This window comes from Pongo pygmaeus, chromosome 9 (assembly GCF_028885625.2).
Source record: "Pongo pygmaeus isolate AG05252 chromosome 9, NHGRI_mPonPyg2-v2.0_pri, whole genome shotgun sequence".
NCBI classification, from domain to species: domain Eukaryota; kingdom Metazoa; phylum Chordata; class Mammalia; order Primates; family Hominidae; genus Pongo; species Pongo pygmaeus.
Window position 1 is genome coordinate 68970346 of NC_072382.2, and position 26882 is coordinate 68997227.

General features: G+C 39.7%; 1 protein-coding gene across 1 annotated transcript in view; it reads right to left on the reverse strand.

Annotated features, from left to right (window-relative positions):
* Window positions 1-26882, reverse strand: part of SYT9 (synaptotagmin 9) — a 221516-nt gene that overhangs the window by 167218 nt on the left and 27416 nt on the right. Inside the window, exon 2 of the mRNA XM_054438157.2 lies at window positions 2922-3273. Within this exon, the coding sequence (XP_054294132.1) occupies window positions 2922-3273 (352 nt within the window). The remainder of the gene's footprint in view (window positions 1-2921; window positions 3274-26882) is intronic.

Consider the following 26882-nt stretch of genomic DNA (forward strand, 5'->3'; position numbering starts at 1 on the left):
TGAACTTTCATCTTAGGACATGAATCAGGAAACGGATTAGATGGCCTTTCAAGGTTCCTTCTATTTTGGGGATCCAGGGATTTTCATACATTTGGAGTAGAGAACTTTATAAAGCTCTGGAATTAAAAAATTCTGAGAAAATGGAAACATCCACATGTCCAGCATATTGAGTCACTGTACAAAAGGGACTTCATTCAAATCAAAAAGAATTGACAGGAATTTTGGATGGTACTAATAGTCACTGAAGTAACTAGACACCGAACATGCTTGATCTTGAAAGAACAACAGAAAGTCATTCTGACCAGAAACATTCTTAGAAGATAAAACAAAGCCCAACTTTAGGACATTTCAAAAAGGCACTGTGTCAGCCAAACATATCCAAGAACACATCCAAGCTGAAGAGGCCAGCTGAGGTTGAGATTTTTGATGTAAATGGTGTGACAGAAACTGTGCCAATCACAAGGATCCTGAAGACACCTTCAAATGGAGGCTATGTCTTTCGTGCACTGGGAACCCTGAGACTGTGATCATGGCTGTCCTGAGACAGTGATAATGGCTGCAGAATGGAAGCAGTAAGAAAGTGTCGGCAGGGAGAAAGTAAAGAACATAATGAGAAAGAAAGGAGAAGAAACAGTAACTGGAAAAGCAGACTGTTTAGAGCTTTCTCAGCAAAGCTTACCTTTCCCCTCCCCAAATATGGGTATCAGAAATGTTGAAGAATAATGTTAAAAATGCTTTGAGGCATAGAGGAAATTTCATTCTCTTTCTCCTTTTTGTTAGCAAAAAGTGTGTATGTGTGTGTGCATTTTCTCATGATGCAACACAATCCCCAAAGAATTAGAAGACCATGTACTGCTCTTACTGTGGTGAGATCCTGAGACAAGGATATATATTTCCAGACAGACCCCATAAAACTAGTTCAGTAGTAATTTAGGTATGAATGTTTTAAATGCATAAAAATGCAAATTGTCAGTATTAGGTCAAATTCAGCTAGAAAAGAGTAGTTTTCTTATAGTAGTTCAGATATTGCTAAACCTGATTTTTGCCGTCAGAAAAGATAATGTAACTGCATGCCTTCAAAACTAAAATAAATCTGAACACAAAGTGCATTTTACAGGGATAATTCCTTCACTCTCCCTTTTAATTTTTTTCCTTCTACCCAATTTCTACAAATCAGTAGTGATAACAGTTATTTTTTAAGCAAATACTGCTATGCAGTATATGTATATACTTTTCCAGTATAAATATTGTGATAATTATAGTGGCATCATTGCTATCAGTTTGTTAGAATTATGGCAGAGTCCTCAGATCAAATCTCATAAGATCACAGTACTACCACCATATATTGGAGGAACTCAGACCAGAAAAGTTACATGCAGAGTAGAACCAAATAGGAGGCAATTTCAATGGAAATTTCAATGGAGACTCTATCTAAAAGGCTCTAGCTATTGAAATACCGAAAGGATTTTATTATAAGTCTGCACATTGCATGAACTCTATGACAGCATCAAACAGAGCTCTAGTTATATTTAAGTTTTAAATCTGAAGATAAATCCTAGTGATAAAATCTGAGGATTTCTTCTAAATCAAACGGCAGACAACTACCCATCTCCTCACAGAGGACTATTTTAGATTTGGCTCTTTGATTCAGAATTGAAAATGATGCTAAAATAAGTTTCTGAAACAATCAAATTATAAACTGGCATATTCCATCCCACTTAATGAGAACGAGTGGAGCCTCTAGGATAAACTCGATTAACATAAAAAGGGTAAAGTCTTATTTCTGTTTCTGGAGAACAAACAGTAAATATTTTTAAAAAATACCTCCAAATTGTGTTTATACTTTCCAAATAACAGCACATGCTATTTCTCTGGCCATCACTCAGGCCAATATTTTCATTCTAAAGAAAGCTGCTTCCTGAGTCTCTTTTCCTGAAATACCTTATCGAAAATGAGTTTTTATATCCAGTGATTTAGAACTGGCTGCTTAGCCTCAAACACACTTTTGTGCAACATCTGAGCCTTGGGAGAGGCCATAATAGCAATACGAACAGCAAAATGGCAGCTCACATTTTGGAGCGTTTACTAGGTGCCAGACCTGTGCAAGCACATGTCATCATTTCATTCTTAAAACCACCTACAAATCAGTACTATCTATTCCTCTTTGAAGAAGAGGAAATGGACAGATATGGAGTTTAAGTAATTTGTTCAATGTCACACATGTAAGTAAAGCCAATTCATTTGACTTGAGAGACCTAATCTTTTTTCACTGCATTATATTATTTCTCTACTGCTGAAGAGCATAAAGCATCGAGACAATGAAAAGAGAGTGACCTAGGTATCGGTACTCTGTAAGCCTTCCAAAGGCTGGAGATGGCCAAAGACCTGCAGCCACACGGTGGAGTCTGAAGACAGCCTGTGTGTGACTGTTAGGATAGGTCAAATGCACAGGGAATAAATTCTAAAGCAGTAGGAGGGTAGCAGGGAAGAGTGGTTAAGAGCTCAGATTCTTGTGTTGGTTGAGCCAGGGTTCAAATCCTGACCTGGGTATTTACATATACAGCTTTTTAAAAAATTTAATTGCCTTGACTTAAGTTTCTTCTGCTGTAAAATAAGAATGATAATAGTATACATTTCATGCTAAGTTGTGAGCTATAATAAAATATGAATATAAAGTTCTTATAGAGTACTTCACACATGCTGTCTTAATAATGTTAACTATTATTTTTATGAACTAACCAAGAAGGGCTCAGGAACCTAACTTCAGCATAGGAAGCATGGAGCTTTCCCATATTCATGTCTCTGATACAGAACAGAAATCTAAAAGGTTATAGGCTCCTTGACCAATCAGTGCTATTGTTGCCAGAGAGGGGAATGGGGTGGTCCTTCCTTGCATTCAGAAAGGAGAAGGCATTACTGACCGAGCCGATGAGGTTGGCTCTGTGACTTGGCGCTGCACGCGGACGCCATGGGCACAGTTCTCCTGGACCCCCGTCTGGGTGGAGAGGGGAATGTCAGGGGAGGTGTGGCTGATCTTCATGGAGGAGTCAGGGCAGGGCGTGGGAGGGTCTAGGAAGTCCTCACTGTTCTCCTGCTCATTGGTCTCTGTGTCCGTGTAGTTAAGAGGCTCCTGGTTGTTGTCTTTGCTACCAGAGGGCAGGCCTCGTTCTCGCCACGGAACCCAGCAGAGTTTCCAAGATACGAAGAGAGACACGCCAAAGAGAGCGAGACCACAGGCAGTGACCACAAGGGTCAGCAGGCTCACTGAGATATCTGCAAAGAAGCAAAGATCAAAGGTCAGTGTGGTCATTCCCTTCAAGCCCACCCATTGCACAATGTGGGCAGAATGACCCTCTCATCCACCCATCCCTTGGGAGCCGACTGTGGAAGGCCATGCTGGGGCACATGGCTGGGTTACTTAATTCTGGGGCGGTGACAATGAGAATTCATACACAAACCAGAGGACCAGTGAGCAGAAACACAGAGGAGGTACCATAGCATGCAAGCCATGTTTAGAAACAATAAACAGCCTGCTATGGCAAGAAAATGGATATATTCATGGGGACTAGAATGCCCTTCAAGTGAAATGAGACTCTATCCTACAGGCAGCAGCAATCATTAATGTTTTTTGAGCAGGGCAGTTTCAAATGTCATTAAAAATTATTCTGTCATCTCAGAGAGCTGTATAATATAATTGGGGAATTGTGTAAGTCACAACTTTTTAAAATAAGAGAAACTAGAGTGCTTTTTTTGGTTCTATTTTTCCTATTAACTTCTTAAGGTTCTAAGCAAAATGAAGCTCAAATCTTCTGTGAATTTTTGCAGCTTTAAGAATAACCCCCACTCAGTGGTAAGTCCTCAGGACGCAGGATAGAATATTGTAGTTTGGGTTTCCCCAGTAGCATACCCTAAAACAAGTATTCAAGGGCAAAGCGTTATTTAGAAGAAGGAAACACAGGAGAAGTGATCCAGAAAAGGAAGCCAATAAAAGGTACATTATCAAGCCAGTTCCTACAGTGAGGGAGTAAAGGCTAAGCCTGCTAGGGAGGCTTAATACACCTCAGATATACCCCACCCAAGTGGCAAGGGATCCGAGGTATTACACATTAGCTCTCTTTAGTTATTAATTAGAGGGCATTTCCCGAAGGGCATTAAATTCCCATCATTTGAAACCTGCAGCCCAGATGAACAAAGTAAGCTTCAGTGGCCAGGAAAATCCCACATTGAAATCAATGCAGAGGCTGCACTGGAGGTCAACAGGCACACAATGAAGTGGTAAGGGGACATGGCAGGTAATGACAGCATCTGCTACATGGATCATGGACCACAGCCCCATGGCATCAGCAAGTCTTGGCAGTTCAGTATCCAGTGACTGTGCCCCTAAGGTTCAAAACAGTTCACCCCCTCCAGGCTTCTGCCCCAGGCTACAGTAGAGCCAGGGAGGCTGAGCATCAATCTGAATGCATTTCCCGCACTATGGTGGCTGTAAAATCCTTATTTTAAAGGACAACCCTGCCTGTCATTATGGTGCTTCATTACACTCTGGAGACCCAAGGATTCTCCCCAGGGTTTGCCTCTACTGCCCATCATTAATATTTGCATTGCTTCAACCAAAGTTTTCTGAATGCCGACTACATGCCAAGTGCTACGCTAAGTTCTGGAGATATAATGAGGAACATGATAGGCACACACCATGTCTTCACAGATTCATATTCTAATGAAGGAGAAAATTAGAAATTAGTCATTTAGTACTCACGATTTCAACTATGCACAGCACTGCCAACATACTATGATCTGTGACAAAGCTGTATTTCTGCTGAAGCATGCATGGGAACCCCTCCTGCAAGTCACTTACCTACTGAGTCAAGCTGAACAACTACCACCCATGTGCTTTTTAATATAACTCTGAAGGTACTTGGTCATTCTTGTGAATTGATAAAACTGTTTATCAAAAATTGCTCTCAAAAGAATGCCAGCTGCCAGGACTGTTGATGGATTTAACATATTTCCTCTTTGCCTCCCAATCAATCTTCACCCTTCTACTGAAACAATATTATATCTCTGTTTGAAAATACTGGGGTTGAAGTTTCAATATGGGTAACTGTGCAAATCTTTTTCACTTTTGTCTCCTCAAATCCCACAGAAATGGGATAAGCAATGGAAAATAAGAAAGGGCATCATCAATTCATCAGTTAACCAGTAACTTTGAGGAATATCTGGAATTGTTTTAAAAGAAAAGCCAATTAGTGTTGAACATTTAACACAGGCAAATGAAGGGAGACTGAGAGAAAATAAAAATTAAAAATCCCAGGTGCAGAGCAACAGGCAGGGGTGGGGGATAGGGAGTGGAGTCACTGGGGTCAAAGTAAAAGGGGCTAGGAACTATATCTCACAGAGCCCAACATGAGGTGGGGAGGGCATGGTTTGACCCCAGACTCCACCTGGTTCTGACCACTCACACAGGAGAGTAGACAATATGCTGGTGCAGACTTCTGTGATGGGTGATAGTGCTGGGGGACCACGAAGGAGGAAACTCTGTCCCAGGTAATCAGGCTGCAAACATCAATCCCCACTCTCTCCAACACAAAATAGGCTCCACATAGCAGTGAAATCTCTTAATACATTCTGTAGTCTAAATGGAGACAAAACTTCTTCTCTACATTCTGTTAATCACTTCAGCTCTGTCCTGACACAGACACTGCTAGGAGACCACCACCAGCAAAGGCTGGAGAAGGGGCACACTGGGAGGCCGTAGGATTTAGGAATGTGATGAGATAACTGTGTTATTAGTCACTCTGCCCTATCACAGGGCTCCTCTCCAAGGGAGAAGCATAAATCCCAATCCCCAGTGTTGGTCTTGGGCATATGACTTGCTCTGGCCAATGAAATACGAGTGAATATGGCCCATGCCACCTAGAAGCAAAGGTCCCTTGTGCTCCCACCTTCTGCATGAGAAAAGAGCTCTCAGATAAGAGCTGATCTTCCAGCCTGACTGCCATAATGAGAAGACTTGTGGCATTAGCCCAAAGTCCAAAACAAGGAGTAAACTTAAACATGACTGACAACCTGGGGCAAAGCTACAGCTGATCGACAGATCCATTAGCAAAACCTAAATATTTGGTGTATTAAGTCGCGAGGATTTTGAAGGGATGTTGGCACAGAAAAAAACAGGTAATTTGTGTGATCATATAATTTACTGTCCAAATCTGGGATACTTTTAGGAGGAGAGAAAAGGGGTTATATTAATAATTACATGGGGATAAGATACTTAACCTAGGATTGTCCAGGGAAAATTAGGATGTAGGGTCATCATAAACTTAAGAACCCCATGTGACCTCTGAACTCATCAGCTTAGTACAACATGACCTCTCAGGATTCACTTGGCATAGATAGCATGCTAAGTAAATTGAAGTTCCGCCTCACTTTTGCTAGTAACCATAGGACCCCGACCCAGTTTAAGAACAACTCCAGCTTGTTAGTTGACTACAGCTCATGCAGTCACAAAACAGCCTGCTCAGAAGTCCAGTCGTGGGGAATCCAGAAGAGCAGAGATCTTGTCTATCTCAACACTGACTGCCAATAATCTAAAAGAGTTCCTGGCACACAGTAGGCATTCAGTAAGTGATGAAGCCCATCTGAGGAGCCCTGTACCATCTGCTATGTCTACCTTGAATTATGGTTGTGTGGGTTGTGGCCTGTAAACTCTAGGGGGCACCAGTTACAGTCATAGTCATTATAGATTTTTGTGCATATTGTTATTTTTTAAATTGTGGCAAATGGCAGGAGTGGCTTTTTTTCTGATTTACACAAAGGTGCTGTGTGAGTTAGCAGTGGCCCAGAGAGAAATGCCTATAGGAAACACCAATAGTGACCTACACAGCCACACCAGACACCAAGCATAATTGTCTAGACTTCTGTTTACAAATAGCTGAGTATGCCTTCTAGATAGTACATTTCTACATTTCTCTTGTTTTTTTCAGAAAGAGGTCCTAGAAAGCTACTTTGGAATCACTAAGGCCATACTTCCCACCTCAGACCCATGACTTCCAAAAATGGAGAGGTAGCATCAGCTTAGAATCACAAGATGTTATTTCTTAAGTTAGGTGGTAGAAACATGACCATTTGTTTTATTATTAATTTTTATATGTGTTCATGAGATATATTATTGTTATTTATGGTATATCTCATTTTAAAAATTGAAAAATATATGACATTAAAAATAGTCGTGACGTAATTTTTCTAAAGAACAGTAATAGCATAATTAGTGCTTTTTTCCAAGAGTTGAGGTAACAGCCAGATAGTCCCTCAAGGATGAAAAGAGGCAAATGGCAAGCCAGTTCTGATCCAAATCCCTAGAAGTATTGCTGTTTTGGGAGCGACGGGCATAAAACTATATCCAGAGCTGCATGGAGTGTATTCTTCCCAGGGAAGGTGTGGCATAGGATGACCTGTAATCACGCCTGTTTGTCAGAAACCTCTTCTACTGGCTATTAGCCCTAGCCATAAGACATGATGCATTGTAGCAACATCCCTAGCACACCAGATAGAAGACACCCATGACACCTTGGACCCAGCAGACATTCCAGCTGGACACCTATAATACTAGAGGATTCCTGCAAGCATTAAAAAAAAAGTGGACCTGTTTTAGAGTGACAGTGATTACTGGCCAACAAGTAAAAAATTTAAGCCCACATACTCACATGGATGAGAAAAATTGGTTGTCTTCCTAAACTGTGAAGGGCCAGGAAGAACACATAAATAGACAAAAAAAGAAAAGTCACGGAAGAAACGGGCAAATCAACACCTCAAAAGAGGTAACCAAGCTGAGCCATCAGAATAAATGGCCCCTGACATGAAACGAATTACAGTAATGCAAGAGGCAAATTAATTCGTGTACTGAGATTTATAAAACAGCAACCAACGGTGAGAATTGTGACTGCAGCAGTAACCAGAAAAAGACACCCTTGAGATCCAATCTGATCTAGAAGTAAAATAATGTGATTGGTGAAATAAAAGAAAAATTAAATAGAAAGCAAAGTCAAAGAACAGGTACCTGAACATAGACCGAGAAAAACAAAACCAAACAAAACAGAGACTTGGGAAATTTAAATGAAAGATATGATATGTAGAGTATTTATCCAGGAGGTCTAATATTTAAATTTTGCAGAGGTGAGGACAGAGAGAATGAGAGAATGAAGGTGAAAGTCATCAAAGAAAAAAACAAAGTCCCCTAGAACTGAAGGACAACTTGATAGGGGTCCGCTGAGCATCTATAATAAAATATCACTACCTTAATTGCATTATTGTGAAATTTCAAAACATGAAGATTAGAGAAAGTCACAAAACTTAAGAGACAAAATGAATTTGAAAAAATAACAAAGAAATTAGAACCACAGTGGCATCAGAATTTTCACCAGAAACCGTAGATAATTGAATAATGCCTGCAAACTTCTGAGAAAAAATTACATTCAAACTAGAATTCTACACCCAAACATGATATCAATAAAGTGTGAGGGCTGAAAAAGTCATCTTTCAAAACAAGTCAGAAAATTTATTTTCAATGTATTTATCATAGCAAGTTACTTGAGGATGAATGTAGGAGATTAAAATGAGGCAGAAAACACAGTGTACAGGAAAAACTGTACTGAAGTTGGAAGACTGGTGGAAGGAAGTCCTAGCATGCGAGCTGAGCAAGAGGCCTAGAGAGGGGCCAGTCCGGCCTGGACCAGCTACGTGATTGGGTTTAAAACACTATACAACTAAGACACATTTACAAAACAAGAAATGTTTTGAACTAAAAATGTAACTATATTAGAGGTTATTGTTAATTATTTTAGGTATGATAATTGTATTGTGGTTATGTGTTCTAAATACATACAGAAATAGTCAAATGATATGTCCACAATTTGCTTCACATTATAGGTAAAATAACATTGACTATGAATTGATAATTGTTGAAACTGAGTTTTGAGTACATGGAGTTACCTCTCTACTTTTAAATATGCTTGTCAATTTCCTGATGGAAAGTAAAAATAAAACATATTTTGGTAGGCGGAATCTCTGACTTCAATCTTAGATATTCTTATTTAATATGTCTTGGGTGAGGTCCAGAGTCTCCATTTTTAGCAAGCATCTCAACTCTGAATAAATCTGATCTCTCTCTCTCTCTCTCTCTCTCACACACACACACACACACACACACACACTCACACACCGTGGTTCAGAATACAGGACATTTTCCTGATCCCCAGATAATTGTGTGTGTGTCGGGGGGAGGGCTAATAAATATAACACTGGGAAATTTAGTTAGAAAATCAGCCCATGGAGAACTTGAGGATATCAATGGTGCTTTGTAGGGAAGGTGGTAATGTAATTAGATAGCGGAAACAGGTGGGACCAGGCAGCTCTGATGTTAAGTGTTTCAGATTGCTGAACCAATGAGGAAACACTGTATTAAGAATGACTACAATGAAATCTTACTGATAATCCAGAACAATTCATGCCACAATTACCTCATCAATATCCCTTTCACGTAAATACAAAGCCTTTATTTAGTATCTTATTTTCTGTATTTTTAAACTTTATAAAATGAATGTGTCTCTCTTTTGCAACTTAAAAAGATAATATTCCTGTGAAACTAAAACTTGTCTAAAAATTAAAGTCTATTTAAATAAAAAGAAAGAGAAACAGGAAGAAGAAGGAGGAAGAAGAGGAGAGGAAGGAGGAGAAATTGTTGAGTTCAAGCATCATACCATTCTGGAATTATCCAGTGAAGGAGAACTTAGATTCATACACACCTCAAGAGGCCAGAGGGCATCTTGAGTGGTGATCCTGCAACATCTTGAATAAGAAGCATGTAAGAGATTCTAGTTTAAATCAGATACTTTATGTTTAAATGATTGAACTTCAGTTGTCTGGGAAATGCAATATTGCCAAAACATTGTTATTTAATTATACTTCAGGCACCACAGCACAGTAGTTGTAAACACAGGTTATAGAATTATACAGTTAAGATCTGCATTTCAACACGTGTAACCATAGATAAATTTTCTGTATCTTGTTTTGTCATAGTAACATTGGGATAATAATAGTACCTATCTCTTGGGGGTTTAGTGAATATTTAGGAAGGTAGCAGTGCTCACTGAATGTAAGTTATTGTTTCTGTTTTTTTCATGAGGTATCTCAGGATTTGGCTGCTTCATATCAGACTTTTTGCAAATAAATAATCACCTTGGTTACTAAATACTGAGGCTTCCTGGAGCTTTAAAAAATGGCCTGGCATCAAACCAATGTCAGGTGCTCAACAGGTGCTTATGGAACTGAATTACTGAGGACAAGAGAAGGAGATCCTATTGAGTACCTGATATTTGCTAAGTATTGAATTAGGGATATGAAATAAATAAAACTAATCCTTGCCCTCAAGGAACTACTAATCAAGAAAATTTCAAGAGTGCTAGTTGCAATTTATAGAGTACTACTATAGCCTAGAAGTCAGGCATACATAAACCTATACATGGAGTTCAGAGAGGCCTTTTCATAAGACACAGAAATTGATACCAAGAAATGGGGGTGCTGTTGAAACAAATAAATACCTAAAAATATGAAAGCAGTTTTGAAATTATGTAATGGGTAGAAACTGGAAGAATTTTGAGGTGCATGCTTGAAAAAGCTTACACTGCCATGAATGGACCATTAAGAGCAATTCTGGTGAAGGCTCAGAAAGAAAAGAGGAGAGCTGTAGAGAAAGCCTCAAGCTTCTTGCAGAATACTTATGTGTCCATGACCAGAATGTTGGTAGTATATGAACAGTAAAGACCATTCTGATAAAGTCTCAGAGAGGAATGAAGAACATGTTATTGGAAACTGGAAGAAAGGTGATCCTTGTTATAAAGAGGCAAATAACTTGGCTGAATTGTGTTCATGTTCTGCTGTTTTGTGTAAGGTAGAATTTGGGAGCAATGAAATGGGATATTTAGCTGGGAGCAATGAAACGGGATATTTAGCTGAAGCGATTTCTAACCAAAGTTTTGAAGGTGCAGCTTGGCTCCTCCTGGCTGCTTATAGTAAAATGAAAGAGAGAATGACTTAAAGACAGAATTGTTAAGCAAAACAGAATGAGAAGTTGTAGATTTAGAAAATTCTCAGTCTATCCATATTGCAAAAAATGAGAACCCATGTTTGGAAGAGAACACTAATAGTGTGGCCAACTGACTATTTAAGAGATTAGTATAGGTATGAATCACAAACTCAATCACCCACCCCAGCAGGGAAACTGCCAATTTGAACCAAAGGGGAAGGAAAAGAGAAGGAACGAAGGAAGGCTGTTAGATTTGGATTTTACAGGATGGGACCACAATGCTATTCAGCTGAGAACATTCACTATTTATCAAGAGAAATGAAGAATGACCCTGAAGAAGATTCACAGATCATCAGGGCTGCCTCCTCGGTTTCAAAAGGGATGGCAATTGTCTTCCTTTCAATAGGCCAAATGGCCCCACTGAACTGGGAACCATGGGGAAAGGGCTGCCCAGAGGTGCGAGTGTGTGGGCCATGTGGCAGAACCCTAGGTGCACAGTTTATGCCTGGCAAAGCAGCTGAGGCAGAGCCACAGCCCCAGGCAGGCCCTCAGTCCCAGTGAGCCTGGGGGGCAGAATATTAAGTCAAAGAGGATTATTTTTGAGCCTTAGGACCTCATGGAGTTTGCCTTATACTTTGGACTTACTCAGGACCTGTTACCTCTTTCTTCTTTTCTGTTTCTCCATTTTGGAATGGAAATGTCCATCCTATGCCTTTTCACCATTTTATTTGGAAGTACATAACTTGTTCGGTTTCACGAGTTCACAGCTGGAAGAGCAATTTTCCTCAGGATAAATCATATTTTGAGTCTCACCATATTTAATTTAAATAATATTTAGATGAGACTGGATTTTAGACTTTAGAGTTAATGCTGGAATGAGGTAAAACTTTGGGGGCTTTAGGGATGTAATGAATGTAGTTTGCAGTTAAGAAGGACATAGATTTTGGGTGGCTAGCAGTGGAATGATATAGATTTAATGCTTGTGTCCCCCCCAAATTCATATGTTGAGATCCCAACATCCCATATAATGGTATTAGGAGGTGGAGCCTTTGGGAGGTGATTAAGTAATGAAGGTGAAGCCCTCATGAATGGGATAAGCATCCTTATAAAAGAGACTTAAGAGAGTTCCCTTGCTCCTTCCACCATATGAGGACACAGAAAATATGCTGGTGCCTTGGTTTTGAATTTTCCAGTCTCCAGAACTGTGAGAAATAATTTTCTATTGTTTATAAGCCATCTAGTCCATGGCATTCTGTTATAGTAGCCCAAATAGACTTAGACACCATAGATGAGGAGTGAGCCAAATCCTACTTATTACTACTTCTCTTATACAAATATAAAACCCAGGTCATCTGTCATGTGGCCAAAAGACTTCACCAGGAGAAAGAGAAAGTGAGGGCTTCTTTCTACGGCCATGCATGTTGCACAGGGCACAACTTGCTGAGCTTTACATGGTGTCCCTGGGAAACAGCTTGTATATTCCAAGTGACCTAAGACCAGTTTTGCCTTCATTTATATTTTGTGACCTTGGGTCACTGCCCCTCAGTGATCTTCCTCTATCACAACAGGTTTGGGCATAGCTCTCATATTATGTGGTTCTTGTGAAACTGCCATATGACTTGCAGTATACAACAATGTCTGTATCTAAGACGAAAACCACTATAATACTTCTCATTAGTGACCATAAGTCAGTGAGTGCTAATTAACTGAAGGCTAAAACTTAGGGCCATTCCTGCTTTTCATTCTTGCAGCAGACATGTATGTGGCTCTCTTAGCTCTGACTCATGGTGAAAATTGCAAGGATTAAGGAGCATTAACTTGCGTCTGCAGGGCCATACCATTTTTAAGACACTGAGCCAGGTAAACAGAGCACTCTGCTGCCTTAAATATAAGAAGTTTGAGGGCTAGCAAAATGAACTGGAGCATGGAAATTGGCAAATGGCATTAAATGCAATTTTTTTTGTGACTGACACAGAGGGAAGAACATCTGAAATATGACTGTTTCTGGCTCTCTGATTCCTTCCTCAGAAGGCTGCCCAGATGATTCTGCCTATGTTAACTAAGGAGCTGGCCTAAAATTAGCATTGAGAGAACACTTTCTGTTACACCTTCTATTTGCAAAGTGCTGTCTCATCAGTGTGACCAGTTCCTCTTCACACTGGCATCACCACCCCTGCATTGCCCAGATGGGGCAGGGGCTGCTGAAGCTAGACACTGACAGCCTGGAGCCATATACCCTAAGAGCCAGATTTAAGTTCTTGTGTCTATAACCCTGTTGCACCTGAGTCTCCACTGGCTGCATAACAGGAAGGTTCAGGAATCATTATTAGGTTTGCTACTGGGTTTCTGCTTTCTTTTTACTCAATTGCTCCAGAGATTATTTAATTGGGGGAAAACCTACTTAAAAATATTTTACACCCACATAGTTGGAAGTGCTTGCAAAATCTACAATGTTTTCTACACCATTGGATTCTGGCCTGTGCAGTGTAAATGGAAACACTCAGATGTGCTAGGATTCTTGTGAAATTACAGAAAATCTGATGTGCAGAGTTTTAGACCATTGAGACTTTTTGCTGAAAAGAACTGTGAAACAAAACTCAAGAACATGTGGGGACTGGGGACAGGCCAAAGAGGTCAACAACCCTCTGGTGTGTCCACAGGAAGTGGGATCCTGACCTGCCCTATAGAGCTGTGTGGAGTTGGAGGGGAATGGGATTCAGGAAATGGAGACCAGCTTTGTGGCCTGCTGTGAGACTTTGGGCCGCCTGCACTCTCTCCTGGGACATTTCTCACCTTTACAATGGGGGAAGAGATTCCTCCTAGCCTGGCTATGCACTTGCATCTGTATAAAACCTGTCACAGTGCTTTCATAGTGTTGCCTGAAATTCTTTTTAAGCTTGGCACTACTGTATTGGCTCAAATCTTTACACTTCCCACAGGACCCTTTTCCACACTTCTTCAGTGGATGTCATTTCCTTGGCCAGATCTTGTCTTGCTTTGATCAAATTCATGTTTTAATCTCTCATCTACCCTGTGGAACAAGATCAAAAGGCTGCTTATAATCACCTTTGTGAATGAGCATTTCGAAAAATCTCATAAAGCAATATATAATGTGGGAAAGTTTCTTCCCATTTTTGCCTTCCATGAGAAGTGACTTTTCCCTAAATGCTCCTGCTCACTTCTCTCACCCCTCACTTCTCCATTCCAAGAAGTGAGTTTTTTGATTGATTAGAAAGCCACACTCAGTCTTGCCTCTCCCTTCTACTTGAACTTCACCTTCCTACACAAGGCATGGTGCAATATTGGGATGTTTGTCCTTGCTCCAAACCCCAGGATTAGGCATACTTCCCCTCCTGGCCTTCCTCAGGCATAGCTGGACACCTTCAGGACAAGGCCTTGATCCTTAAACACATGGCCCTGCATGTGTTTAGAGAGCAGAACTGCATACATGCTCTCTGCTAGCTGTACTTATGCTGGTATGGGCAGAAGACTTGCAGGCTTCTGTTGGCATGAAGAGAGTTATACGAGGAGATTTTTTTTTTTTTTTTCCCAGAGCACAGCAGTTGAGCAAGACACAGGATATATGAGAAAATGACTTGGAGATTGGGTGCAGACTTGTTTTTAAACACATGTAAGACACTCCCTAGAGCCTTCTCATAGTTCTTGAAAGAAGGAGCAGAGCCCCTGGTGAGTCCTGGTGAGCTGTTGGGAGCAATGGGCCAATGCATTTTGTGTGTGAGTATCTGCAGGCTGCTCAGGTTCTCGGCATTTCAGTTTATAATTCTATGATTGTAAAACAATATTTTCTCTTTCAAATTGGAAACTTAAAATATCCTATACTCAAATAACACAGCACTTATATGTGCTGCCCTTTAGAGTCAAAGACTCTCTTCCAACATCTGATGAATACTGAAACCATGTCCTAACATTTGCATTTTAAGTCTTTCAGTAGGGAACTACAGAAGTTCCATTTACCATTGCAAATCTACTCTCCTCCACTCTCTTCCCAGCTTTGGGCCCTGTGAGGCTGACCTACATGGACTATAACAAGGGATTCCCTTGCATTTGGATTCTGTTGAGTTCAACCAAAAGGAGGCCCTAGAGGGAAATTGGAGGGTGGCAGATGAGTGAAGTTATAGCATTTATTCCTCCAACTTTCTTCCCGCTAAGTCACCCCATTGCATGTGTCCCTCTACTGAAAGCCACAGCTCTTTTTTTGGGTTCTTTCAGGCCTGGGGGTAGCAATGGCTCCCTACTATTACTAGCCCTGGAGTACTGCACTATCCTTTGCTCCTTTCCTTGAATCCTAACCATATCTTTGTCATATGTTCCTGTACTAAACTCTCCTCAAATTACCTAGTTTGACCGTATTATCCGTTTCCACTGGGACTCAAATTGATTCACTGTAGACTGAGTTGTTTCCTAACATACAAAATGAGATGAGCTTTTGTATATTAAGGGGCTTCCAGATCTCATATTCTCAAATTGTGTGAGAAAATCTATCTCTAAAGTATCTCCTACAACTTAGCAAGATACCTGCCACACCAGAGGAACTCAAATTTAATGAGTGACAAAATTCTAAGCTACATATCATTTCTATTTTATAACTATTCGTTACTCCACTAAAAATATGCTTTAGGAAAAAGAATTGGCAAAGAAGCTGTGTGTTTAAGTATATATACATATACAATAGGCATTAAGATTACATTTTCATCATGATTGCAAATGATACAATATTTCATGCTTCTCTAAACATTTAAGACTCCACGGAGGCAGAGCAGTATAGTAGAAGGAGCATTAGTTCTGGGACAAGCATCATGTATTAAATTAACCTCACAACACGTTGTATTGAGCTGCTGCTCTTGGAGGTATTATATAACTGGGGCTGGAGTGGCCCATCCAGACTGTTTCAGGGAAATGAATCTTCAGGAGAAGTTCTTAGTGCCTGATAATAGCTCCAAATAGTCTTGCTTCTATGGTCAATATTAACTTTAAAAGGGTCTCTCCTGAGAAATACTTCTAAGCTACAAAGTTGCCTAGTGTCAGAAAAGAGAGTGGACTCCTGGTTCAAAATTTTCCCTTTTTTTTTCCTCATTTGTCTGTCTTGAACCCTTGTCTGTGGTTAAAAGCACAGACTTTGTTCCAATGTATAACTCCTTACTACTTGTACTGCTATACCTGAAACCCACCTCTACACCCCAGATCATGGATCTGTCTGTGCTGAAAGCATGGTCAGGTTTCGACTATTAGTAATTGGTTAAAAGCATAAGCTATTGTGTCTTTGTATCCAACTGTCAGCTTTCTACAAATAAGATGATTTGAAGTCAATTTCCTTTTAGCAAATAATTCATGCTACTAAAATAAGATGGTTTCTTTTAAATTGTTAATTTTTATCAGTATTCATGCATAGCAGTTGGCATTTATTCATTAGAGTGATTATTAACAATGCCATATAACCAAGAAATGTAGTAATTGTTCTAAAAATCATTGATCAATAAAGAAAAATAATACTTAAGATTACAACACAGTTTACTCTTAAATCAAACTAGAAGATACAAAGAATACCAATTCTTTTCAAAAATGTTCTCCTCAGGCCTGCCCTCTCTGAGTTACAGAAATTCTGCATAACAGGCAGTGGACAGAGCTATAGCTATGAGCAGGCAGTGTTGTTTTTCCTAAGACATTTCTGTAATCTTCACTTCTATTTAAACCAAGTAGAGTTTTTTATTCACGTTTTTAAAAATTGTAGCAAAATATACATAACATCAAATTTACCATTTTCACCATTTTAAAGTATAGTTCAGTGGTAATTAACTACATTTATCCTGTTGTGCTGTGGTAGTGGTGATCCACTATCCATCTCCAGAACATTTTCACCATCCCATGCTGAAACTCTGTACCTATTAAATACTAACTCCCTCCCCCAGACCCTGGTAACCACTGGTCTACTTTCCGTTTCTATGATAAACCAAGCTGTCTCATTTTACTGAAATTTGGTCCCTAGATAGGATCTTTGCCTTGCAAAGGTACATATGGAAGAACAGGAGCCAGAGTGCTCAGGCAGCTCCTGAACAAATACTGAGGAAAGAGGGGAGTCTGCAGCACATCTCAAATGATGCTCTGGAGACTGAGGCAGGAAAGAGGGCTACAAATAGGTGTTTTACTAACATTTTCCAGATCCTCTGGCCCTAGATGGAAATTTGTTCTCCTGAGGATGCACAGAACTTTTCACACTTTTCTGGGCATCCATCAGCATCCTGTATCACCAGGGGTCCAAGCAGCATTGCTATGAGACACTCTCTATAAAAAGCTGGGCTTGAGATAGAAGTGCCTCCCTAAATACCAGAAATGTGAGCACTGGAGACAGGAATAATGAAGACTCCAAAGAACAGCCATAGAGAGAGCAGGGTTCTCACACCTGAAAGAGTGGAAGAAATTGAGGCTGCATCACTAGTGGGAGATCAGACAGTGGTCTATGGACAGAACAGAGGTTGGCAGACAACAAGGCAAAGAAAACAGGAGCAGCATCAGGAAACAGAAATAGTAAGAACAAGTATAAATGAGAAGGAGGACAAATGCAGTAGGCTCAGATGGAAGATAGCAAAGCCAAAAAAATGGCTCATTTTATGTAAGATGTTATTCTCCACCATATCCCCAATGGGGGACTCACAGGAAAACAAAAGAAGTAGTAGGACAGGGGTCCTTCCTATCTGTGGACAGATAAGGGGTAATGATCCAGTAGACCTAGATATCCAATGCTAATGTATCAGGCCCAAAAGGGCATGATATTCTGGAAGACATTTGGGTGATGTTCTGAAAGATATTTGGGTTAGATAATAATAAATGGAACAGAAATAAGAGGTATTAGAAAGGATGAGACATTATCATAAAAACATAAGAGAAGAAAATCAACTAAGGAAGGGGAAGGTAGATGAAGAGTTAGTTTTTTTGTTTGTTTTTTTTTACAAATACATATCATGCCATAGTTTTACCAAATACCAATAATAGCCAGGTACATAGTCCCTTTCAAACCCTTCTGTCAAAGTACTCCTATGGAGTACTGCCCCTCCACCTCAAGAGTCTGGGATCCCTCCCAGGGTTTCCCAGGCCCCTGACAGTCACATAATTATTTCCCACTATTGTGCCTCGAGGAGTCTGTGTCAGAAGACCCTTGGATAATCCTATAAAGCTAAGTGTAGGGAGCATCTCTGCCATCTGCCATGATGTTATGATGCTTTTCTCTACTGGGAACACATAGCTTGCTATTTATCACTTGGAAAACATGGTGCACAGGGCTTAAATAATGCCACTTCCATCAGCAAACTTATACAATATATAATAAGGAAACAATAAAAATATAAGGTGTTTGGTTGTCTTTTCATAACTTCCATATTGTCTTGGGAATTCCTAGATGTTTGCTGCTGTATAACTTGTTAGAAACTAGAAGAAAGCCATTATCTCATTGTCCCAAAATAAGAAAGAAAAAGTTGCAGTTAAAAGTCATCACTATTTATCATGTCATAAAAAAGGGATGCAGATTATCTCAAGAGGAAGATGCAATAGCCAGGTTATGAGTAAGAAACTTCAGCATGAGAGAATGCCTTCTCCCCTTCTAAGACAGTGAGTAACTCAATCTCTACTATGGCCTTTGAATAACTAAGAATAGAGACCACAACCACTAATGAGGTGAGAAACCAGTGTGGGTGATGATATCCAATTATTACTTAATGTTTTCTTGAGAAGAAGTAGACATTGCTGAGACTGATGTTGGTCAGGGTTCTGAACTTTTCACTCAAGAACTTATAAAAATAACCACTAATTTAATATGGGCATTGATATGGTTTGGCTCTGTGTCCCCACCCAAATCTTATGTTGAATTGTAGCTCCCATAATCCCCACATATCATGGGAGTGACCCAGTGGGAAGTAATTGAATCATGGGGGTGGTTACCTCCATGCTGTTCTTGTGATAGAGAGTGAGTTCTCCAGAGATCTGATGGTTTTATAAGGGGCTTTTCACCCCTTCACTCTGCACTTCTCCTTGCTACTGCCATGTGAAGAAAGGCGTGGTTGCTTCCCCTTCTGCCATGATTGTAAGTTTGCTGAGGCCTCCCCAGCCCTGCAGAACTGTGGGTCAATTAAACCTCTTTCCTTTATAAATTACCCGGTCTTGGGTATTTCTTCATAGCAGCATGAGAATGGACTATCACAGTAAATTGGTACCGCAGAGAGTGAGGTGCTGCTATAAAGATATGTGAAAATATAAAAGCGACTTTGGAACTGGGTAACAGGCAGTGGTTGGAACAGTTTGGAGGGCTCAGAAGAAGACAGGAAGATGTGGGAAAGTTTGGAACTTCCTGGAGACTTGTTGAATGGTTTTGACCAAAATGCTGATAGTGATATGGACAATGAAGTCCAGGCTGAGGTGGTCTCACATGGAGACGGGGAACTTGTTGGAAACTGGAGTAAAGGTCACTCTTGCTATGCAAAGAGACTGGCAGCATTTTGCCCCTGCCCCAGAGAGCTGTGGAACTTTGAACTAGAAAGAGATAATTTAGGGTATCTGGTGGAATAAACTTCTAAGTGGTGAAGTGTTCAAGAGGAAGCAGAGCATAAAAGTTTGGAAAATTTGCAGCCTGACAATACGATAGAAAAGAAAAAGCCATTTTCTGGGGAGAAATTCAAGCTGGCTGCAGAAATTTGCGTAAGTAACAAGAAACCAAATGTTAATCATGAAGACAATGGGGAAAATGTCTCCAAGGCATGTCAGAGACCTTCATGGCAGTCCCTTCCATCACAGGCCTTGAGGCCTGGGAGGGAAAAATGGTTTCCTGGGCCAGGTCCTGGGCCCCCTGCTGTGTGCAGCCTCAGGACTTGGTGCCCTGCATCTCAGCTGCTCCAGTCATGGCTAAAAGGGGCCAAGGTATAGCTCAGGACATTGCTTCAGAGGGTGCCAGCCCCAAGCCTTGGCAGCTTCCATGTGGTGTTGGTCCTATGGGTGTCCAGAAGACATGGGATTTCAGAGGATATATGGAAATGTCTGCATGTCCAAGCAGAAGTTTGTTGCAGGGGTGGAGCCCTCATGGAGAACCTCTGCTAGGGCAGTGCAAAAGGGAAATGTGGGGTTAAAGCCCTCACACAGAGTCCCCACTGAGGCACTGCCTAGTGGAGCTGTGAGAAGAGGGCCACCATCTTCCAGACCCCAGAATGATAGTTCCTCTGATGGCTTGCACCATGTGCCTGGAAAAGCCACAGGCACTAAACACCTGCCCGCAAAAGCAGCTAGGAAGGGGGCTGTCCCCTGCAAAGCCACAGAGGTGGAGCTTCCAAGGCTGTGGGAATCCACCTCTTGCATCAGCATGACCTGTGAAATATGGAGTTAAATAAGATCATTTTGGAACTTTAAGGTTTAATGACTGCCCTGTTGGATTTCAGACTTGCATAGGGCCTGTAGCCCCTTTGTTTTGGCCAATTTCTCCTATTTGAAATGGGTGTATTTTCCCAATGCCTGTACCCCATTGTATCTAGCAAGTAACTAACTTGCTTTAGATTTTACAGGCTCAAAGGCAGAAGGGACTTGCTTTGTCTCAGATGAGATTTGGACTTGGACTTTTGGGTTAATGCTGGAATGAGTTAAGATTCTAGGGAACTGTTGGAAGGGCATGATTGTGTTTTGAAATATGAGGCCATGAGATTTGGGAGGGGCCAGGGTTGGAAGGATATGGTTTGGCTCTGTGTCCCCACCCAAATCTCATCTTGAATCATAGTTCCCATAATCCCCACGTGTCATGAGAGGGACTGGTGGGAGGTAATTGAATTATGGGGCAGTTACCTCCATGCTGTTCTCATGATAGTGAGTTCTCAGAAGATCTGATGGTTTTATAAAGGACTTTTCCCTTCCTTTACTGTGCACTTCTTCTTGCTGCTTCCATGTGAAGAAGGACATGTTTGCTTCCCTTTCAGCCATGATTGTAAGTTTCCTGAGGCCTCCCCAGCCCTGTGGAACTGTGAGTCAATTAAACCTCTTTCCTTTATAAATAACTCAGTCTTGGGTATTTCTTCATAGCAGCGTGAGAACAGACTGATACAGTCATGGAAAGGAGAAAGAATCCTGCCTGATCTTGAGCTGCCAAATTCCTATGAAATAGGTACTAGGGATAGCTCGGTGTCTTAGGGAGGTGGAAATAAAGCCCAGTGGTCCAGGTAAACTCATGCTGAGTTTTTGTTTGTTTGTTTCTCAATGCCCAAACTCCATAGTTAGGTGATAAAGTGGGTGAAAAATAATGGTGAATGTGTGTTGTAAAGAGAAAAAATTATGGAGAAGTAGGGGAGGGAGCAAAAGGTTCACCCATACTAAAGTACTCTGAGGTAAACTTTTGTCTTTGAAGACACTAGGGATATGAAGCAAAGAGAGATAAAGCAATAAAGGAGCAAGGAAACATAGAAGATTAACCTAGAAGGCTCCCTGAAGAGAAAACAGACAATGGCGGGGAAGAAATTGGCAAAAAAATAACATTTCCCAGGATGAAAGACATCTTGTTTTTATTAACTGTCCTAGGAAATGCTGAGAAAGATGAATGAAAAAGAGAGAACACCCAGACACATTGCTATGAAATACCAGAACTTCAAGGTGAGAGAGAAGACTATAAAGAGATCTAGAAGCAGACTGCCTTCAGACTTCTCTTAAGGAATCTAGAATGCTAGAAGCCTATGAAACAATCCCTTTAAAATACTAAGAGAACATGATTTTCATTGTAGAATGTATGCTTAGCCAAATCATTATTTAATATCAGGGCAAAATAAGAGCATTTTTAGAAATGTAAAGGACTTGATATTTACATACCATGTTTCTCTTTTGAAAAATTTACTTGAGAATGTACTCCAACTAATTAAGGAAAAACGAATTCAAGAAAGAGAAAGTAGGGAAACTAATGTACCTAACCTTCAAGTGGCAGTAACTTGAGGCTCAGCTCTGTGCAGGTTTAAAGAGTGTCTTTCTAGAAGAATACTGTCAAAAATAAGAAAGTTGGCTTCTCAATGCAAAATGTATGATCAAGAGGCTGGATATATTTAACAATATAGTGAAGAAATACGCCTTTATTTAAAAGATGCTTTCCTTGTTTATGAAATATCCTAAGTATTTTATGATAGAAAATCTTATAAAATAGCCTTAGAAACACATAATGCCATAAAGGAAAGTTAATAGCCAAATACCAAGTCAATTAGAACATGACAAGATTTTGAATAATTGATGGAGATAAGTGAAGACTTTAGATGCAAGGAACAGAAATCTTCAAGTGGCAAGAGATTAGCATAAAACTGTGTTGCCTTTTTGGAGGGTCCAATCACACTTCAAGGCTGGGTAGTTACTAATTTTTCTACAAAATTACAATATTGTAATAGCAATAACAATAGCTCCACATTCAAGTTCCTAACAAGTGTCAATGATGTGATAAGGCAATTCATTGATTATCATGAAAACCCATGATTACTACAAATTAACAGATAAAGAATCTAGGCACAGAAAGGTGAAATAACTTGCTGAAGGCTACTCTTAACCACTGTACTCTAATATTAAAAAGTCTTCTTGGCTAATGCGATTGGGATCAGTTAATTGAAAAAATCAGTTAAACCAAAAACCGCCTCCTCTTAAACCTTAAATATTTTATTTTAATGTAAATATTTTATTTTTACTGAAAACATTAACTGAGCTTTCGACAAAGGGTAATGTTCTTTTCTTTGAACATGGGTCCTCTGATTATATTTTTGTGTTGGCTTTTTACATAAAAAATACCCATAATGCAGTTTGGTGTGTGTGTTCAACTTGCATATCTTTAAAGTAGAATAAGAAATTAAAAATATTTGTGGAGCAATCTGAGAAGAAAATCCTTCTAGGTTTTTACCACTGTCTTCAATCTTTCACAGTTTTTCTCCATCCTAATTTACCAGCATTTTTAAAAATAACTTCACTGAGTCTTACAAAGCTTTTGATTCAGTTTGGGAGCAAAAATAGCTGCTTCTTAGTAAGTATTCAGCTTAACATATATAACACACATATATATATGTTAGGCTGTGTGTGTGTCTATATATATAGACACACACACACACATATATAATATAAAGTTGATAAAACAAAAATTAAAGTACAAGTACATTATTTACGGAATAGTGGGAATTATCAGAAACCTAAAACTAGAAAAGGGTAAATAAAAATGGTTGCCTCTGGGAGTGGACCCACAGGTCCATTTTAAATTAAAGCTTTCTCTCTCTCTCTCTCAATCTCTGTTTCTCTATCTCCCTTGGTAATGTGTGTGTGTGTGTGTGTGTGTGTGTGTGTGTGTGTGTGTGTTTTAACACGGTGCATATATTACTTGGATAATTATTATTAAAAATTATAAAATGTAGAGAAGTTAAATGTAATTTAAAGAAAACATGCTTTAAATTAGGAGGCTGAAACATTCCAAATACTGACTCACAAGGATCCATAAAAGGATCAAAAGGTGCTGTCTCAAGGGAAACAGCTGCCAGAAAGCACAGGACAGCACCTAAGAATGTTTCTCCTCTCAGGGACTTCCCACCATGCTGCCTACAGGCTACTCCAGGTTAGAGGACCCCGATGGCCACTGAAGACACCTCTGGGCTGGCAAGCGTGCACACAGTACTCAGACAGGTGCACACTAGAGGAGCTGTAATTAGGTACTGCTGGTCATCAGCACCTTGGAGCCTGGAGTTCCTAGCCTGACATCTGTCTACCTGCCTGTCTCTGTGAACTCACACCTCCATATTTACCTGGGCAAAGGATATTTTATAAAAGCCCTCAGTCATGGTTCCATTTTTTTGCCCTGAGCCAGGCCCATGGAATCAGTTGCACATCCCCTTAGGAGATTTGTATGCAATCAACTCGGCTTGAAGACAGCATGGAAAAATAACATAAATGTTCTGAAATGGGTTTGGCATCTCCTCTCAGCCAAAAGATTATTTGGTTTTATGTTATGTTCCTTATAATATGAAAGAATGTTGCTTATTTTCATTTTATAAAGTAAAATTTTATTACATTATTAGGAGAGAAGTTTTCTTACCCCAACCAGGAATGAGTGGACTCCATAAGAATTTTTACTTGAGATAGTATTTGAGGACCTATAGAAAATCTCTTATGGCTGAAATAGCAGCCAAGTTGCTGGGTCACGGCCAATGTCCACAGCAGGAAGAACAGTTAGCAACTTAAAGCAATTTTGTGTTTATATTTGTTTGGCAAGCAAAGTTCTGTTTAAGTAGTCCCCTGTGTCATAATTACAAAGGTCAGTACAGAAAATACTGATAGAGCCCGGGTACCTACAGTGGGAAGTTCCAAGACACTTCTGGAAATGCTCTTGGGGAGCAGAATGAACTTATTTAACAATTTGCTTGCAAGCATAACAGCAAGAAAACAGGAAGAGAGAAAATAATTGTGCACTAGAAGTATATAGCTTATTCTATTACCATCCAAAAATTCTATCCAAGAAACAACATTGCACAGCACTGTCTGTTTTTAATAAGAATTTACATAAAAGTTGTGGCTCAAATCCTCATATCTTTCTATGTGGCAGATAGCCTCAAACTTTCAGCTCCAAAAATTTTTACACATCAAATAAATTCTATATCTGGCTTTGAGTAAATGGCTCCAAAAATCTACTCTCATGGCCACAGCTAGGCTGCCATCAAATTTTAATTGCAAACTGAATACCCTTTTACAGAACAGGCGTAGAAGAAAGGAAGTGGAAATGTAAAAAGCAGTAATATCATAACATCACTGTATTCTGAAGGGCTTGTAGAAAGTGTCAAGGTATCAAAAACAGTTTTGCTGAAATCAGTAGGATGCAACATGAGAGGGGTACCTTTACATGTCAGAATATCTACTGATACAAAACACAGAGCTGGCAAAGAGTATGAGTCATAAATAGTTTCCCAGACATGACAGAGGAAACCTGTTCTATTGGATCTGATCTCATCTGTTTAGGAATTCCTCTCATTGTGATGCCCAGGGGAAGGACACATTTGTCAGACATGATACTGTTATGCTCTGGTTTAGAGAAGCTGCATTTTAATGCAAATATAGAAATGTGCCTGAGTATCATACATATGCTCCTGCATAAAAGCATGAATACAATCCCGTCACATATCTGTGAGTTCAGAAAATCTGCCCATTCAGTAGTGAATTAGACTCAGCTCACAGAAGCTCATAAGAATCAACTTAAATTTTCAGAAATTTTGAGAGCTGATTATTAAACACAGCCACCATGAAAAACTAAATTATATAAATGTAAAATTAAATTATGCTGAAAACAAAGGTAATATTCAAAAGTCAAAGGTGATATTCAAAGATGATTCTCAAAAGTTATCATTTCCTACTCACTTAACTACAATTTATTGCCTATGCTCTCAGTGTTACTTACATCTCTAGTATCTTCTTCTTCTCCACTTACGTCTATAGTATCCCTTACTTATATCTATAGTATTTACATCTATAGCATCCCTTCTTCTCCACCTGGAAATACCAGATATTGATGCACTATTGCACATCTCTTCCCAGCTCCACGATCAGCAATATCTTATTGGTAGCTTGAAAAGAGCCAGGCTGGGAGCACTTATACCACAAAACTTGCAAACACCACAAACCAAGGTTTTATTTATTATTTTGTTGAGGTCTTCTGAAAGTGACGTTTTATGAAAGTCTTACGATAGTGCTGGAGAAAATGTTAATAACAGATGAAAAGTGTGTCTTGTCTGTAGACATTACTTTGTAAACAGCACAAAATATTGAGGACATATTCTTCCAATATTAAAAAACTATTATCTGATTCAAGAAGTTGCTCAGATTATTGATGAATAAGTGAAGTTCTGACGTGTGTCATTGTTTTACTTTCCTCTTACTTGTTAACATAAATGAAGCTGTCAACCAATAGGCTTGTTGGGCCTACACTCATTTGTCAGCTGCAGCCTAAGGTTGCTATGGATACAGGAGTTTGACAAAAATCAAGAAAAGCATTCTGTGAGAATCAATTGTAATGTAATCAATAAAATGCAATATGTATTTTATTATGAATTGTGCACCGCACAGCATTTATATGAGTAACACTTATAATAAATGTATGTGTATATATTTATGCATACCTTTTCTATTCTGGAGAATTAGTTGTTTACAGATGTACTGATACATCCCTGTCCCCAATCCAGGCAGCATGGAGACTGAGTTTCTCAAGGAATTGTGTAGAACTAAGTTTCTTTCAGTATGCCTCATTGCTCTTCACCTAAGGTCGTTACCTGATGCAAAATCCCATTTTACTACTCAAAAGATTTGCCTCATCAGCTCTGCTTTTGCAGCATAAGTGGCTGTCACCAGATGGCATTTAGGTTGGGCTTGACCCAGGGCAATTAGATGTAGAGGAAGATCAGAAATTTCTGGGTCACAATCATATATAAAAAATGAACCTGCTTATGAAACAACTAAAGACTTTCTCTATTTCTCTAACTGGGTAGCTTTCCTCACAGCAAATAATCTTATCTTTGAAGCAATGGTTCTTAAATTTATATGTGCTTGGTAAGTATTTGGGAAGCTTGTTAAAAGTATAGATTCCTGGGCTACACCTCCAGAGATCATGATTCTGGATAGGGCATTTTAAATAAATACCCCAAAGTATCTCTGAAGGCAGGAGGTGGTTATGGTTCTGAGTTTGGGAAATGCAGTATTAGGGGACACTCTGCACCTAGACCTGGTAGATTATCTAAGCTTCCCGCTGCCTTCTTAAGCAGATTCTATCTGGCTCCAT